The 12,717-nt window shown below is 41.0% G+C and overlaps 1 protein-coding gene across 8 annotated transcripts in view; it reads left to right on the forward strand.

Annotated features, from left to right (window-relative positions):
• Positions 1-12,717, forward strand: part of si:dkey-151g10.3 (serine/threonine-protein kinase WNK3) — a 45,577-nt gene that overhangs the window by 26,491 nt on the left and 6,369 nt on the right. For 3 of the 8 annotated variants that reach the window (XM_060894961.1, XM_060894955.1, XM_060894957.1), the window contains exons 10-18: positions 418-4,287; positions 4,654-4,694; positions 4,829-4,946; positions 5,070-5,186; positions 5,742-5,843; positions 6,121-6,169; positions 6,450-6,590; positions 6,686-8,460; positions 9,228-9,480. In XM_060894961.1, the coding sequence (XP_060750944.1) occupies positions 418-4,287; positions 4,654-4,694; positions 4,829-4,946; positions 5,070-5,186; positions 5,742-5,843; positions 6,121-6,169; positions 6,450-6,590; positions 6,686-8,460; positions 9,228-9,480 (6,466 nt within the window). The remainder of the gene's footprint in view (positions 1-417; positions 4,288-4,653; positions 4,695-4,828; positions 4,947-5,069; positions 5,187-5,741; positions 5,844-6,120; positions 6,170-6,449; positions 6,591-6,685; positions 8,461-9,227; positions 9,481-12,717) is intronic. The other 5 variants (XM_060894960.1, XM_060894959.1, XM_060894958.1 and 2 more) reach the window with 5 other exon arrangements.

Raw genomic sequence — 12,717 nt, forward strand, 5'->3', positions numbered from 1 at the left:
TGAAGCCAGAATTGTAAATCACTCAAATCATCAAGATTTAACGCCACAAGTTCAGAACATTTTGTGTTTCCTATATATTTAGTAGATTGTACATTAATATTTATAACTTAACTAATTTTTACAAAACAGTAATAATAATTTAAAGGTCTCTAAAGAATCATGTACAAAAATCACTACTTTCATAAAATCTGTAGTGGTATCACAGGTATTGTTGGTTAAAATATAACAGAAGTTCACATAGAATAAGAAGAATGTAGAAGTTGATAGCATGCACTGAACCTTCAGTTCCACATTGTCCTCTTACCCTTGAATGATTAATGATCCATACTAATCCTTATTCTTGCTTTTTTTCCTCCCTTTAATTCTTTCTTTTCTACATGCTGTGCATTGATTGCCATACTCAAAAAATGCCTGCAGTCACTGGCCCCAAATCCCACAGACATGACACAAACAGCACTTCCCCAGCCAGGAGAGGCAGTTACTTCTCATTCTTCACTTATACAGACACAGTCATATTTAACCCCTATTTCACCCCAGACCTCCATTAGCATTCTTTCGGCAGAGCCCACAGGATCATCTTTTAGCACCCTAATTCCACAAATCAATCAGAGCCAGCATAATGTTGCACCTCTGCCACAGAATGAAAATTTGCCAAAACAATCTGCAGTTCAGCCACAACAGCAGACGTTAGATCTGCAGACTACACTGCTAAAACAACAACAGTCACAACAACAGGTAGTTGCATTGCAACAGATGGAGCAAACTCAAAAGCAGGGCATTTTAATACAACAGCCTTCTTCTTCTGCTGGAATGCCTCCCCAGCAGATAGAGAATATACCTTTAGTGTTACAGGAGCAGTTAAGTGTAAAACAGCAGCAGTATATACCGCAGCAACAACAGCAGAGTTTGTTGCACTCTCAGCAGATAGAGCCACAACAACAGGTATTTGCACAGCAAGCTGTAGGAGTACCTAAACCACAGCAATCTTTAATTCAACAGCAAGTCCAACAGAAAACATCAATCCAGCAGCTCTCAGTGGAACAACAGCAGGAACTACCGTTGTTTTTGCAACAACACCATCAACAGACTTATGTGCCAAGTCAGGCTGAACTCCAAAAGTCAGCCATGATGCAATCAACTCCTCAGCAGTTACCACTTGCAGAGCAACAAATAGTTCATGGTATACAGCAACTGGAACAGCAGAAACAACACAAAATCTATTCACAACAACAGATTGAGCAGCAAGAAATACAAATTCAAAAACAACAGCAAAATTCTGCACTGATACAGCAGATGGAACAGAATTCACAGTTGCTGCAGCAAGTACAACAGCAGCAGGCTATTTTACAACAGGCAGGAGGGGAGCAGCAGCAGCAACAGGCACTATTGCAACAGCACTTGGAGCAACAAGAAGCTCTGTTACTACAACAACAAATTATTTTGCACCAACAACAGACTTTAGTACACCAAAGTCAGCCACATTTACAAAAGAACATGCTAATACCACAACAAACAGAGCAGCAACCACAACAAATAGAACAAGAATCTTTATTGCAAAAACAGCTAGAACAACAGCAAAAGCAAATTTTTTTACAGCAGCAACAGCAACAAGTGCAGCTCCTACAACAGCAACAGCAGTTAGAGCTAAATCAATTGCTTTTGCAAAAGCAGCACCAAATGGATCATCAACAAGGTTTATTACAGCAGCAACAGTTTGAACAACAACAGCAGTCTGTACTGCGACACATTTCACAAACTCAACAAACACAATCACAAATGCAGCAGCAGTCAGAGCAACAAGCTTTTCAGTCACAGATTGACCAAAGGCAGCAGATGTTAGTGCAACATAGAGAACTGCAGATGCAACAGCAGGCTCTTCTGCAGCAACACCAACAACATACAGAGCCACAGCAGGCACTACACAAGCAACACCATGAAAAGGAACAGCTTCAGCAACAAGCGGTACTTTTACAAGAGATACGGTTGGGCCAGCAAGCTGTTACTCTTGAGACTGTTCAACAGCAGCAGCATGCTTTAATTGAACAACATCAGGAACAGAAGCAGCATCAGCAGCATGCTGCACTTTTACAACAGCAAAAACAGTTAAACCAACAAGTACCCCTTGGGCAACATCACAGTGGTGGACAACAAAAAACTGTTTATCTTGAGTCTGTTCAGCAGCAGCAGGGTATGCTTGGTCAACAGCAAGATCAGCAGCTTCAACAGCAAACTTTGTTGTTACAACAGTCTATCCAACAAGTAGCCATTGGGCAAAGTCACAGTGGACAACAGCAAGCTGTTACTCTTGATACTGCTCAGCAGCAGGCTTTACTCAAGCAACAGCAGGATCAGCAGCACCTTCAACAGCAAGCTTTGTTTTTACAACAGCAACAACAATCAAACCAACAAGTAGCACTTGGACAACATCACAGTGGACAACAGCAGGTTAATACACTTAATATTGTTCAACAGCAACAGCAGAATCTACTAAAGCAACAGCAGGATCAGCTAGATCTTCAACAAGCTTTGTTTTTACAGCAAAAACAACAGTTAAACCAACAAGTAGCCCCTGAGCAGAAACACAGTGGGCAACAACAAACTGTAGGTCTTCAAACCGTTCAACATCAGCAGCAGGTTTTACTTCAGCATGAGCAGCAGCAGCAAGTCTTATGTCGACAGCCCCTTCAGTCTCACAATAGTATTACTCAACACAAAATAGAGCAACACCAACAAGAATTTGTTCAACAACAAACTGTTCTCTCTGGGCAGCAAGATGGAATTTCTTTTGTAGAGTCACAGGTAACAGTTGTTACTCAGTCAGCGTCTCAAATGGTTAAGTCCCAAATTTCAAGTCATTTACAAACCCCTGTACACATTGACCAGCATGCACCACCTCTGTCAGCACCTCAAATTCAAGGGCCAATACCACAAAAAGAAGGTGATACCACAAAGTTCAGTGGTATTCCTTTACAGACCCAAAGTCTCTCAGCACCACAATCGATAGTTCCATCCCTAGCACAGCCTAACTCCATCCAGTTAAAGAGTCCTCAAGCCTTCCCAGCTCCACAACAGATGCAGGATTCAGCACAGTCTCAAGTACAGGCCCAGACATATGTCCCAAATGAGGCACAGGCTCAAATGCTCATACAAGGACAAGTCATGCCTCATCAAACCATGAATCCTGTCCTTTGTCAGGTTCCAGCAACACCACTATCAACTCAGATATCGAAGCAAATTCAGTCTCAAGTTCAGACGCCTTCTGCCTTGCTCACAATGCAGTATCTTCAAGCCCCACAACTTGGTCAACACAGCATTCAGCCAGTGCAGATTGACTTTACACAGGGTACAAAACAACAACAGCAGTATCAGCAAATGGTACTGTCTCCAGTATCAGTGCAGAATACCGCTGCAGTGTGCTCAGGTGCTGTAGTTCCTGCTACAGTAAATACCACACAGCAATACTTACAACAGACAGGCCAGGCTCAAAATCAATTTCAAGCACAGACACAGCCTACTTTGCAGGGACAGCAACAGCCAGGTGGCATCACCATTCAGCCTGTCATGCAGCCCATGCCCCTTATGCAACCTGACGTCCTGCAACAGTATGAACAGCAAGCACAGCAAGGGCAGCAGCAGCCAGTACAGCTGCAGGTTCAGGCACAGATTTTGTCATCTATTCCGCAAACTTCATCCCACCAAACTTCTGTGGCACTAGATCTTAATCAACAGCCATCTCTTTTATCATCTGCTTTGCACCCTGTGGTTCCATCACACGACTTCCCAATCCAACCTTGTCAGACACAAATTCGGTCTGCTGACCTTTACAGTCAAGTTGTAGCAGCCCTACCACCTTCACCACAACACCAGCCACAATCGGTCTTGCTTGCTCATACTCACAGCCAGACATGCAGTCAATCACAGACGTATACCCACATACAGGCACATGTTCAATCACAGGCTCACTCACACACGGACATATTCGCTGAGACTGCAGGCACATCTGTGCAACCACTGAACTCCCAAGTTTCCCTGCAATCCCTCCAGATACCCTCTAGTCCATCACATATCTCCCTCAACACTACCAACTTATCAGGCTCCCAGCTTGCTCCCACTGCTTCAGAAGTACCAGTGACAGCTGAGGCACAGCTAAGCCAGACTGGGCTAACAGATTTAGTTCCGACTCCCCTTCCTCCTATCAGTGCTTCACAGCTCTTTGGTTCTAATGGCACTGCCCTTCCCCCAAACTCGCTGGCAGACTGTGACCCTACATTGTCGGGCATTGCACAGGTACAAATGCACACCCTTGTCAGTATAACTTTATTTTTTTTTATATTTTATTATTTCTTTCTTTTGTATTTCAGGACATTCTTGAAGAATACAATAATTCCCTCTATGGACTGTGTACCCTATGCTTTTTTTTTTTTTTAAATCTAAATACTTAACACCCAGAAAATCAAGCATATAATTACAAAATCAAGCTTGCTATTTCTCAAAGCTTTGTGTATACAAACATGTACACTTTTTTGATTTAACCTTTTTTTTAATTTTTTTTTTTTTTTTTAAGTAATTTCATGTTTAGCTGATTGTCTTTTTTTCTGTTGGTATTTGTTTTTTCTGTATGTATGTTTGTTTGTCTCTCAACTAAATGAATAGGGGAGCCCAATCCAATCTGCCAACCAACATTCTTTAGTAGGGTATGTTCCAGACACTTACCTTCCTTCCTTTTAAACTCATGGGATAGGACGTTTTCTTTTTGATATCTGTTAAATGAACCATATTACGTTTTGGTTTGTTTATCATGTTTTGTTCCTGGCTCTGCTCTATTCAGTAGAGAGGAATCTCAGTTAGCCTTGGTTAATGGAAAGCTGGAGAAAGTAAAGAATCCGGGCAGGTCTTCCTACCAACGGCCTGAGAGAACCGCTCATTTTCAGCTAAGCATGCTACAGGTAAACATTACTACAGTTAACAGTGTTTTTTATGTTTTATCCCAAGAACGCAGTAATAATAGTACAACTACAGCAGATGAAATGTATTCAAGTAAAAAAGTAAGACTTTTAATGCATTTATAGGTGTCAAACACCGGAGACAACATGGTGGAGTGCCAGCTTGAAACTCACAGTAACAAGATGGTCACATTCAAGTTTGATATTGAGGAAGATGCACCTGAAGATATAGCAGATTACATGGTTAGAAATGTTAAAGATATTTTTATCTCATTGCTTGTTAAAGAAAAAAAATGTATTAAATTCTGTTTTATTTTTATATTGTTTTTAACAATGGATATTATTGCTGCCCTTAAATAACATAAAAGTACAGATGTATGATATACTTCCCATCGGGCAATTTTGCGTTCTTGGCTCACAGCCTTGAATAACTAAGGCATCATTGGGATTTGAACAATAATGTGACAACCATCTGTGGTTTAGGAGCCAAGGGAGCAAATTTGGCTGGGTTCGCTGGCTGGGATAGATTGCAAAAATTTCTCCCCTGTCAGTCACAGCAACAATCAAAGTGATTTGCTGAGCTCATGTATGCAGAAGATGGTAAACAGCACATTCTTCTGATGCTTCCCTTTGATGCTGTGCCTGTTTGAGGGAGCATGTCTGTCACTGGTTAATAGTTGCCGCACAGAGTATCACGTATTATAAGGGACAAATTGGTCACCTACAACAAATTGCCAGGTGACCAAATTGGTGTGAAAAAATGCTTCACTAATTACAATGGTTGTGATCTTTTTTTAGGTGGAAGAGGACTTTGTTCTTGAATCAGAGAAAGAAAGATTTGTAGAAGACTTGAGGGCTATAGTGAAGAAAGCCCAGGAGATTCTTAGCACTCAGTCAAAGGTCTGGCTGCTGTTTATTAAGAGTGTAATCAATACATACCCCCAGCCCCCTACTCCATTCCCGGGCTGTTACTTTACATTAGTTTTGTTTAGTTCTATAATAGGATTTCACACTCTCTCTCTCTCTCTCTCTCTCTCTCTCTCACTCTCACTCTCTCTCACTCTCACGCTCACACTCTCTCTCTCTCTCTCTCACTCTCTCTCTCACTCTCACACTCTCTCTCTCTCTCTCTCTCTCTCTCTCTCTCTCTCTCTCTCTCTCTCTCTCTCTCTCTCAGACTGGATCCGTGGAACAGCTACATGTAAGCACACCATCAAGTTCAACAGGTGAGTTTACTGAGTAGCATTCTTCAATTTAAGGTGATCATTATACTTTCTAACCTACATTAATTATTGGATTAACATCCCCCTCTACATAATTTCTTGTTTAGTTGAATTCTTGTTATTGAATACAAATATATTAGTTATTAAATCTTTTTAAGGGGAAAAACTAAAATAGCTGGTACCTCCTTGGGACTTAGTGACGGGCTATAAATCAGAAATCTGTTAGTTTGATAATGTTGCTGCATTGTTTTTGCTGTTTCCATTTGTCATTTTCTTCGATCAGTAGATTCTGCCCCTCAGTCTTCTCCTGTGGGTCGCTGGCGATTTTTCATAAACCAGACCATTCGTCATCGTGACACCCAGTCCACCCATGAAGCTTCCACCCCTTCACCAACAGGGGAGAGCCAGGACCAGACTGAGCAAGGTACTTTAGTGCTAGCAATATTCATTTTTTAATTGGCTTTGAGTTTTTAATATTAATTACCTTAATGTTTAACATTTTCTCCTCATTTGCTATAGCTTCAGACCATGCAGATCCAAAGCAGACAGACACTATGTCTGGAGTACATTTTTCTTCATGTTCCATAGTTCCATTGTCCTATGTTCCACCATCAACTGTGTCTGTCCAATCCTCTGCTTCTGCTATCTCTGTTCCTGGTACGACTGCCATGGACTCCACTATCTCTATTCCACCAACAATTAATATGTCCACAGGAGATGCAGTCACTCAAGACATAGCACCTACCACCCAGCCAGGTTTGGGGAAAGGGTCTGCAACCAGTATTCAAGCCGCAGTTCCCAACCAAATCTCTTCTTTTCATGTTAAAGCATTTCCTGCGGCTGATCTTGTCAATTCCATTGTATCTAACAAGGATATGAGCAGGGATTTCAGTTTTGGTTTAGGTTTAGAAGATGCTGCTGCTATAGTACAAAACATGCCTGAAGATCCAATGCCACTCTCTGGCAGTTTGAATCAAGTGCAGCAGTTACCACAAGCACCATCAATGCAGAAACCTGAGATACTCCAGCAAGGCCTGCAATCTCAACCACTCACAGAAGCTTATTCAATACAGCGTACAAAGGGCAACACTGATCAATCTCAGATGCAGCAGCAGCTTCTGCAACAGCAACAACAATTGCTACAAACTATGCCAACGGCAGCAGTGTCCCAGTACACAGCCCATGACAAACAGGCTTTGGTTGCAGAGCAAACAACTCAGCCCTGTAAATCTGAGCATTTAGCATCTCATTTCCATCCAGTGCAACAGTCAACTCTACAGCAAGTCTCACATCAACCTAGACAGTCAGAACTTACACTGGAACCACTAGGCCAGCAGAGTATCCAGTTACAGTCACATGCCAGTCTTGAACAGGTGCAGCTGCATGGTGTAGTGCAGCAACAGGAAGTTCCACTCCAGCAGTATGTGCAGCAGGAAACAATGCTGCATCCTACTGTACTGGCTATACATTCTCAGCCAAAATTAGAAACACAAGAACCATTAATGCATAGGGCACAGGCTCATTCTTTGATCTCATGTCAGGTCCCTCTTGAGGAAATACAACTTCAGCCTAAGCTAGAGCAGGTGCCCCAGCCTTTATCCCTGCATGTGCAGAAGCAGCAATTGGAATCAGAGCTATCTACAGGAAAGGTCACTGCCATAGATGACACATTAAGCATGAGTGCTCCTTTGCAACCATTGTCTGATGCCACTTTACCCCCGCTCTCACTCTCTGAGACAGCTTTGCCTGCTCTGGCTCACGTGCTCTCCCCTTCTCCTGCCCAGCCTTCTTCAGTAGCTGAGTCAGACAGTGAGGGCCCCCCTAAAATTGAGTTTGTTGATAACCGTATAAAGACACTGGATGAGAAGCTAAGGAATCTGCTCTATCAGGAGCACAGTGGCAGTGGGACTACTATCTGCACCCACTCTCCTGATCTGGCCTCCTCCTCAGCTACAGCTGCTGTGTCAGCCAAGGGAGAGGAGTCATCCGAGTCTCAATCATTGCCACCCTCCACCTTCCCACTTCCTCCTATCTGCTCTTCAGACACGTCTCCACATTCCTCCTCCTGCACCACCTCCTCCACTACCTCTCGTTCTTCCTCCACCTCATCAGACAGAGAAAGGGAGAGAACAAGAGAAGATTGCATTGCCCAGAGTGTTCCAGCCAACTCCACTGCTGTGGAGCACCAACCTGCCTCATCCTTCTGCTCCACTTCTCCACTCTGCTCCCTCCTTTCCCCTCCACAGGAGACAATGCCTGGACATAGATCTCCCCCCAGTGAATCTGCAGTCCTTGTAAGTTGAGTCTGGTTTTGAATAAAAAACAAAAAAACATGGCCTGGGTTTGGTTGCCAACCTTTGTCGACCTATAGCTGAAAATAAACATAAAATTCCCAGATTTTTGCTAGTATTTTTATTGAATTTAATACAAAAAGATTCTTAGTATACACTTATCACTGTTGCTATGCAAATTTGTTGATGACTATATATGGGTGGATGCAATATCAGGTGTAGCAAAAGTGTCATGTCTCTGGTGCCCTCTAATGGCTGACTGCATACTTTAACCCCACCCATTCTCATGTAATTAAATTTAGAAGGCGCCAAACATATTATTAAGAATACTGATACTGAGTATATTAGTATTCTATCATTTTTACAATGTCAGTTGTCTAATATTTCCCCCAATATTTAAACAAAAAAATCAATGGATTTATGAGTTTGTTAATGCAAATTATTGACATTTTTTAACAGTTGAGCCTTATTATATTATGAAACTAATGCACTTGACACTTCTATAGCAAAACCATAACTTTACTGCTACCTTTACTGCTGTTAACTGTTTTAAGAGCTCATCAGCTGTGCTTCTTTTTATTTTTTCCAGTGTGTTGCTTTTTTTGTTAAGCTAGTTCATCGTACTGAGAACTAGCAAACCAAAAAGAGTGAACAAAGTGACATATAGTGGCATATGTAAACACTCATACTATATTACATGCATGTAAATTCAACATTGTATTTCTGATATCACAATCTCTACTTCATCCACCCCAATCCTGTATGCACAGGTTATCCCCTCCCTCTCTGACAGTGCAGCCGTAGAGGTCCTCCAGCCTTCCTTCTCCCAGCAGTCCATTGTACCAGCAGCCGGACAGCAGCAGCAGCAGCACAATGCAGGAGGTGGATATTTTGGCCTAAACCTGACTTGTCCTAGTATCAGAAATCCTGTTAGCAAGAAATCCTGGACTCGCAAATTCAAAAGCTGGGCGTGCAAACTGCGCCACTCCACCAGCTTGTTCAAGAAGCCCAGAGTCCAGCAAGGTAGCGTCTGTACAGAGTGCAAGTGAGAGCGAGTGAGGGGTGTGGTTGGGCTACAACGTTAAATGAATGTGTAGATTATATAGTATCTGATTCTGATTCCTTACATTGCTAGATAGGGATTGTTTAATAAATTAATGAATAATTATTAATCCTAATAATTGTCTAGTATGTGCTGTGATTGTTGCTGTTTCTGATCGCACTGATATCACTAAATTATTTTAATTACCACTACATAGAAAAAAATGATCTGAAAGATTTTCTGCCTGTGAAGCCACTGCCTTGTGCAAAATTGCTGTCAACTAATTTGGCTTCTCAGCTAATTTAAAGTCTGTAATGAAGTGGATTATGAATTAGGAGTAGAATCTGGATATGTACAGGATAGTGGTTCCCCAGCCTTTAGGACCTAACTCATATTTTTGAATGAAGTTTGGCTTTTTAAAATTTCCTTATTTTGAAGTTTGTGTATATTAAAATTATGTTGTAGCTTCTTTTCATTTGTTTGCATGGGTTACCCAGGGGTAAGAACAGTGGAGTGTAGGCAAAGAAGGGTATGTAGGGAGTGGGAGAAGAGCCAGATGGAGCCAGAGTTAAATGTGAGCATCTAGTCTAGTTTTTCTGTTGCAGTAAATCCAAGTTCAGCCCACCTCATCCTGCCCCTCACTTGCCTGCACAGTTAGGCTACGCAGATCACAGGTACCAAGCTTGCCCTATGTCAAAGCACACTTGTTGATCAGAGCAAGTACAAGTAAAATGTTTCCAGTAAGTAAAATTATTTGTGAAAGTTGTATTTAAGTTAATAGTTAAAGACTAAAGTTCACTCATGTTCACTATGTAGCTAAGCATTATTTAATCTATTCAATAGAGTAATTAATTACATTGAAATATTTATATTTGTGTGGTTCACTTTCAGTATTTCAATTTCAGATAACACGGATCCTATGAAATACTATACCTTCACGTGTCTGGTTTAAGACATGACTGTAAGACATGTGGTGACTAAAGGAATCACATCAGCTATATGTCCCTCTTCCAGCTTGCCACTTTCTTGTGCGATAAACTGACAAGCTAGTGTCAGGTTGTATCACGACGGACTCCTGACTTCCTGACAATAGAGGGAAGTCAGGAATTCGTCATGATACAACCTGACGAACTCCTGACTTCCTGACAATAGAGGGAACACATTTCTTTTGCTCTACTTAGTAGCCAGCACATGTATATTTTGCCAGTTTAGTTGGTCCACTTTCAAACAACTTGTAGCACATCCTTAGACAAGCAATAAGTCAAAAAGTGTCTTGGCAAAGGTTGAGAAGCCAGCAGATGGAGCCACCGACAATCCATCTGTCATTTGTCCCTTAGGAGCAAGCCAGCCAAGTGCTCACTTATTTCTCCTTTCTCAGAGGTCTGGTAAAGGGAACCTCCCTTTGAGGGCACCTGACTCTTATTGCATTATGTGAATTCAGTGTTAAGAGGATAGGTCCAGTATCTCCAAATCCATGTCTCCATTGCCAATCCAGAGTACCCTCTCCACAATTTTAATTTTAGTACAAGACTGATAATTCTTTTTTCCTTGCCATTACATCCTGCAGCTAAAATGACTGAATGTAATGTTCCATTAGACCCAACCTGGGTGGTATGACCCCACCTGAGGCTTACTTTTCCTCTTTGCAGTGGCATTATTCTGTCCATTTAGCTATATCTGTGATGGACATGAATAATATATATGTCCCATCTTATTTTCTTAAAAGTGACTGCTGAGGCGACGATATATATACCTGAAAATTACTGTGTGATGAGCCTTACAGGCAGGAATAGGCTTCTTCATACAGACATGTGAAAGTCTAATATCTCATGCAATCTGTGTTATACATTGTAGCTCTCTTTAAGCTATAGGGTTTATATGCATAAACGTAAGTTGCAAAACTTTCTGTTGCCTTAAATTGTGTAAAAAAAATTTCAGTTAAAGTAAAACAACATATATACACATTTGCACTCAGGCCAGATATTAGGTATACTTTAGAGTCAGTGGTCATTTGATCAGGTTTACTAACTATAAAAGGCAGTAGAGCTTTTATTAATATGTACAAAGTGTCAGTCCTCATCATCCATTTCCATCAGAAAACCAATGCTGACCAGATATCGTTTGGTGGCCCATTCTCAGCACAGCAGTGACCCAGACACTGTGTGGCACTGGTATGAAACACTGTATACATTGTACCGGCCATTTTATTCGACTTATCTACCTACCTGTTTGGAACTCGATGGTCCATCATTTTGGTACATTATATTGAGAGGACAACTTTGCTCCCATATATTCGTAGTATACCTTTAATCCACCTGTAGTGTTTTTTGTTGATGGACCTATCTGAAACCAGCAGTGTTAAAAAAAATATTAGTAACACTGGTGTGTGCTCATGTACACTAGTTTCTTTATTCAGTCAGAAATTGTGATTCCAAATGAGTCATTATGACTTTGTAGCTGATGAAACTGTTATACCTTAAATGCTATAAGGCCTGTATTTTATCACCGATGTTTTTAATTCATTATCAGAGCGTCCTGTTCTTTGCTGCCTGGGTAGGCTTTTGTATGTGTATCTTACTCACATATGAATATAATACAGGATACACATTATTAGAGCATTTTCTGTTGTGAATACATGCTAACATATGAACATATATGACCTTGTATATGTTCAAAATATGTATGTGTGTATTTGTGATACTGTATCAAGTAAGTAATTAAGGGGCATAAATGAGTATGATGCAGTATATACACACAGCCAACATGCTATGGATCTGTACTGTTCATAGACATGACACACATCATCCAGTTTTCATCCAGTGCTTTTTTACAGCTACTATGAGTATGTATGTGCGCATATGTGTGTCTGGAATGGGAGGACATGGGATACATACTGCTTTTACAACATGTTATCTTCATAACATACTGCATTCTTTTTGAGCATTTTCCCAAACCATATTCTCAGCATGACATTGTATAAGGACAATATTCATTTAGCATTGTACTGTATGTACAGTATGGTACAATTGTATCTATCTGTGATGTAGGTGTTAAAATGCCCATGCCTGAGCAATGCAATTTTATCTCAGACGTGCATGGTAGCTTTTTTTTTTTTTTTTTAAGGTCTCATGCTGAAAGTTTTTGTTCAGATTCACTAATTATTAACATGTATGTATATGTGTCGTTTCTGGGTTTTCTATGTATTTGTCCTGGTCCAC

This window comes from Tachysurus vachellii, chromosome 19 (assembly GCF_030014155.1).
Source record: "Tachysurus vachellii isolate PV-2020 chromosome 19, HZAU_Pvac_v1, whole genome shotgun sequence".
NCBI lineage: Eukaryota > Metazoa > Chordata > Actinopteri > Siluriformes > Bagridae > Tachysurus > Tachysurus vachellii.